The sequence below is a fragment of the Gymnoscopelus microlampas genome (genome assembly GCF_963454915.1).
Source record: "Gymnoscopelus microlampas genome assembly, chromosome: 20".
Classification (NCBI taxonomy): Eukaryota; Metazoa; Chordata; class Actinopteri; order Myctophiformes; family Myctophidae; genus Gymnoscopelus; species Gymnoscopelus microlampas.
In genome coordinates, this window is record NC_139957.1 from 2,975,237 (window position 1) to 2,981,250 (window position 6,014).

The 6,014-nt window shown below is 46.9% G+C and overlaps 1 protein-coding gene across 1 annotated transcript; it reads right to left on the minus strand.

The window, feature by feature from the left end:
* Positions 1-1,131: 1,131 nt before the first annotated feature.
* On the minus strand, positions 1,132-4,664 carry LOC311036966 (gap junction alpha-10 protein-like; the record flags this gene model as incomplete). Its single annotated transcript, XM_084045972.1, has 2 exons — positions 1,132-1,170; positions 3,207-4,664. The coding sequence occupies 2 exons, from the start codon at positions 4,662-4,664 to the stop codon at positions 1,132-1,134; spliced, it is 1,497 nt and encodes a 498-aa protein (XP_083902098.1).
* Between the last annotated feature and the right edge of the window lie 1,350 nt (positions 4,665-6,014).

The window sequence follows — 6,014 nt, forward strand, 5'->3', positions numbered from 1 at the left end:
TTTATATAAATTACTACGAATACAGAATTTCTATACAAGTCTTCACCTTAGAAAAATAAATGTTGAACCACTTAAACCCCAGCATCTCTATTCTGGGAAAACCTTTGCTGAAAATAACCGATCTACAAGCTCACACGACGCGTCGCAGCGCAACGCGTTGTGAGCTTGTCGATCGGCTATTTTCAGTGAGGATATTTAATGTAGGGCAAAAACAGAAAAGACACTAGTATAGAGCCGTGATAGACTCCGCTCAGCATGGGGTTTAAGTGGTCCATGCGCATCTCGGACTTCGTGTGGCCAGTCGTCTATGACGTATGACTCCGAATTTGGGCGAGGTTTCTGCCCGATCCAAGCACCATTGTCATCCATTATAAAATTGAATTCAGTTAGTTCAAAACGTATAAAACATATGTGAAAAAAGAAATGACGGAGCTACTAAGTTATCTTACATTTTGCGGTTTGCCTCTCCGTCTCTGCACAAACACGTACACGCGCGCGCCTGACCATCGTATAGAGGGCTAGCCTCCTGCAGAGCCACGGCGTACAAATTCTATTTCTAAGGCTCCAAGAGTTCATGCCGTGGCAGCATCTACTACGGGTTTCATTTCGTAATCCATGGTATTTGTTCGGCAAAAGTTCCAGCGTTCATCCAAAACCTTTGGTTGTTCTCCAAATTAAGCAACTCCTCGTGTTCCAGACATTATCCACAAAATGTCCCTTTTTATTTTAAAACGTTTTGGCCGTTTTAAGGTGCTTGTGAATCCAAAACGTATTGACATTGAGGATTGACAGTTTGTGTCTGCCCGATCAATGGCCCTGCCATGTGATGTTGCGGGCAGATCAATGTTGTTGGCTGTATCATTGATATCTACTACAGCACTGGTTCTGAAACGGTTTCATATCAAGGACCTCCATGCCTCAGAGAGTGCGCCAATGGAACCAAACGGTAAGGGTTTCCGTTTGGTTGCGTTTGTACACTCTCTGAGATACAGACCTGTAAGCGTCCATGTGGAACACCCCCCCCAAGGAGCCCTGAGGATCACTGGACCCCACTTTGTGCTCATTCAGGAGGTCCTGGTCTGCAGCTGGACCCTGTAGCTTTGCCATGCTGGTCTTGAAGTCCTCTTCTCATCACTTCTTCATTATGGAGGAGATGTCCAGGAAAACACTCTGAAATCAACAACGAAAAGTAATGCTCAGTTGAGAAGAATGCTGTTCACTCATGAATCCCTCATGTGTTGAGATCATAATACAGCACCCCCATAACGGTGCACACATGTGCACTCTCAGGGTAACAGACCTGTAAGGGTCCATTTGGAACCCTGGGGGTCCTTGGACCCCACTTTGAGAACCGCACAATAAACTGTGAGTAGCGCTGAAGAATGTGCGACATTTAAGCATCATCAAGCTATCCTATGTGAAGTTGTAAAGTGCCATCATTTTACTGATGTGCAAAATGACATTTAACTGTTTAAACGTATAAAATATGTGATGTATACAATTTTCATCTGATAATCCTTGTAGAGTCAGCAGGTGAGCAGAGTCAGCAATAGGCTTTATGCACAGCAGCCATATTATCACTTCCTTCACAGGTGTTACCAATGATACTAATGAAGGCTCTGTTCCATTTAGTCTAGCACAGTGGTTTCCACGACCCCCATAACTCTGAGAGTGTACAAATGGAACCAAATGGACCCTAACGGGTCCATTTGGTTCCATTTGTACACTCTCAGAGTTACACACCTGTAAGGGGCCATTTGGAAGCCCATGAGGGTCCCTGGACCCCAACTGTAGACCCACTGGTGTAGCAGAGTGTTTCCAGTGAGCCAACATGCACAATATCAGCACCCTGACTCTGTTTGACCAGAATGGAACAGAGCCTTCATTAGTATCATTGGTAACACCTGTGAATGTCTTCATAATATGGCTGCTGTGAATAGAGCCTATTACTGATGACTCTGCTCACCAGACAGAGTAGAAGGCGCTTGTTGTGTAAGAGAACACACTGACCCCTCTGAGAGGAGTAAACACTGTGCAGTACAACAAAGGTTGGAGTTACTGACTGTGAACCGTAAACTGCTTACTATGCTTTGAGTGTGTTTCCCTCTCGGTACGGAACGACGGACAAAGACCAAGTGAACCCCCAGTGAGTGGACTGCCCGCGGTAGAACATTGGACCTCGGATTTGGATCATGGACCAACGGACTTGTAAGATTAACATTCCCTTGCTGCCCACATTGTTCTCACACCTGCTTGCTGTGTCTCCCCCCACATCAACTCACCCTCCAAGGCCAAATGACGGTGCCCCCCCCCATCTCAACACCCTGAAGCAAATATCATTTAAATATTGCTATTGCTTTTCCAGACAATTACTTACTGTACTTATCTGCATTCAATAGGATATTGCTCATAGATTATTTGGGGAACAGCATTGTCTATTTATTTATTTTACCGGGGAGTGAGAGTAAAAGTCTTAGCATGGTTTCCCCGCAATCATTTTTCACACCACTGTTAATTTGTTTGCGGTCACTTGTGAACTGAAGGGCGTTGCAACATCATCAGCAATTAATTAGTTTCTTCTCATTAATTCTAGTGAGGACATTTGCTGGACAGGTCACAGTCAATGCTGCCAACTCATCCTTTTTGGATCCATCTCTCTCTCTCTCTCTCTCTCTCTCTCCCTCAACCTCTCTTCTCTCCCACTAATTGTATCCCCCCCCCCCCCCCCCCCTACATTTGTGTTAATTTCAAGTAATATATGTAACAATGTTCCTTCTTCAGGTCTGGATGTTAAAGGAGAAATTTGCCTACTGAATATTTAACTTGAATCCTACTGTATCATTCTATTGTCAGAGGTCATATGAAAACCCTTCCTAGTCTGTCAGAATGTTAGTCAAAAGGAATATATATACTTTTTGTACCAACCAGGTAATTTAGGAAACGATTATTTGCTTGCAACTTTGCCTTGACCTCAAAGCAAAAACATTTCTGCTGTATTCATGGTCAGACAGTCTAGAGAGTGAGCACAGTAAGTGGGACAACATACAACATGTCCCCATTCTGGAATAAAACCAGGGATATTCTCTGTTACTGTATATGGGCAAAGCTCCAACTGGTTTGCAAATGAGTAAAACATGTTTGAATGCTACAACAAGTGAGGAAACAAATCAGAGATTTGAAAGCGGCCATCTTTGGCATTTATTCACCATGGACATCCTGCGACCTCCGGCTGGTGACATCATGGACATGTCCCCGTGCAGAGAGCCCAGTTCATCGGACTCCTCGGAGCTATGGACGGAGTTGCTGGAGCCGCTGATGTTGGACATGCTATCGGACGGCGGTCGGGCCATGAAGCTGGTCTTCCTGGGGTTGGGGAACAGGAGACCACTCCCCAGTGAGCCCCTCCAGGCTTTAACCTCCTCTCTTACCACGACGCTGGGCCTGTGGACCACGGTGCTGCTGGACACCAGAGCCTCCATGGAGCGGGGCTGGAGATGATTTCCGCTATGCGGATCATCGCGAGGAGCCCGGTTCTTGGGATCCGCTTTCCCGCCGGATGGAGCAGTTCTACAGGTTGGCAGAATGTGCTGTTCTGCTGGGCTGCTGAGAAGCTCCTGACTTTCACGGCACTGAGGGCCTTCAACGGCGGGCGCAGACAACGGCGGGCTGATTCGCTGTAGGGACTCGATCGGCTGGGTTCCGGTGGAATGAGCCGAGCTGTTGTGACTCGATGACTCGTGGTCGGGTTTGACCTCTGTGTTATAATGAGGAGGCCTCGTGTTCACCTCCGGAGTCAGTTTGGGGACGGTTTGAGTCGAGAGCCCGCTCTGCCGTGACACGTGGCTCATCACGCAAAGGTGCTGCGCGAACGGCTTGTTCAGAGGCTCGCTTGTCAAGCTGTCATCGTCCGAATACTTCTCCCCGTTGAGCGTCTGTTTGATCTTCCTCGCGCCCAGGTGCGATATCTCCAGCACGTTGAGGAAAAGCGACACGCTGGCGATGGCGACCATGAACACCATGAAGATGGTCTTCTCCGTGGGCCGCGAGACGTAGCAGTCCACGACGTTGGGACACGGCAGCCTGCTGCACCGGTACAGCGGGTCCACCCGGACGCCGTACAGGACCCACTGCCCCAGGATGAAGCACACCTCCACCACGGAGCGCGTCAGGATGTGGATGATGTACGTCCTGAGCAGGGAGCCCCTCAGCGGCACCGTCTTCACCCTCCTCCGCTCGTGGAGCCTCCGCAGCTCGCGCTCCATTCGCTTGTGCTCCTCCTTCGGCGCCGCCTCCGCCTCGTCCATCTCGTCCATCTCCTCGCGGAGCCGCACGCGCCGCCGGTGGCGCCCCTTCTCCAGGTTGCGGATGCGGTAGAGGGTGTGGCCCATGAAGAAGAGCGAGGGCGCCGACACGAACACGACCTGGAGCATCCAGAAGCGGACGAGGGAGATGGGGAAGGCGCGGTCGTAGCACACGGCCTTGCAGCCCGGCTGGTGGGTGTTGCACACGAACTCGGCCTGCTCGTCCTCCCACACCTCCTCGGCGGCGACCCCCAGGACCAGCATGCGGAAGACGAAGAGGACGGTGAGCCAGATCTTGCCCACGATGGTGGAGTGGGCGTGGACGTCCTCTAGGATGCTGCCCAGCAGCTTCCAGTCACCCATGGTCAGCTGCCGAACTCTTCACTGCCACATGCCTTCTGTCTGCGAAGAGACAAGCATGCAGTGGTGGGAAAAGTACTCAAATGTTTTACTTAGTAAAAGTATCAATAGTGCAATGTAGAAGCACTCTGTTACAAGTACAGTAAAAGTCCGGAATTCTAAATTTACTTGAGTAAAAGTAGAAAAGCATTGGTATTAAAATGTACTTAAAGTATCAAAAGTAAAAGTACTAAAATGTTTGAAAATAGCCGATCTACAAGATGTGACGTGTTGTGAGCTTGTAGATCTACTATTTTCAAATAGCCTAGATATATAATAGGGCTGAAGTGGTTAATATATGTTTTATAACTTAATGATTTTATATGCAAAGTAACTAGTAATATAAAGTTTAAAATAATTGTAGTGGAGTAAAAGTACAATATTTCCCTCTGAGATGTAGTGGAGTAGAAGTAAAAGTACTGAAAACTGGAAATAATCCAGTAAAGTAAAAGTACCTCAAAATTGTACTTAAGTAAGTAACTAAGTACAATGTACTTAGTTACTTTACACCACTGGAAACAAGCAATGCAATATACACACACACACACACACACACACACACACACACACACACACACACACACACACACACACACACACACACACACACACACACACACACACACACACACACACACACACACACACACACACACACACACAGGTGACTGAATAGGTTCCCAGATTGACCATCCCCAAACCCCTGCCAGTGCAGCCCCCTGGGATTTTTCACAAACAAAAGTGAAACCGACCAAATTTTTTTCTTTATCTTCTCTTTTCTAAGAAACTTTAATAGACAAAGTTCTGACTATAACAAATAACTGCGTTAGTGACAAAAATGAATGCATGTATTGTTTGATTCGATTTTCAATTCAGGAGTCTCAAGTTGTTGTCGACTACTAGTCCACACTCTTGCATAGCAATTCAATGATTTATGTTTTATTGATTTATTTATTGTAAACAACATGCAAACAAAGGCAGTAAAATGTTGCACAGTATGTTGTCCTACAGCACCATCAAATGACCTAAATATTACAAATAATGAAAATGTCTTTCCCCTTTTCTGCCAATTTAGTCATAATGCCAATTCTTCTCATTTTCTCACACAAAGTCACTGCTAACCCCTATATAGTTGGTCATGTGGGAGGGTGTAAATAACCACGTGTCTCTTCCGATGCACGCAATACATATAGAGCAGGGGTCTTCAGCGTTTTTCAGGTCAAGGACCCCTTAGCTGAGAGAGAGATAAAGCAGAGACCCCCACTACACACAAGTTGTGTTGCATATTAAACCTTTAAACCCTCCCAAATCTAC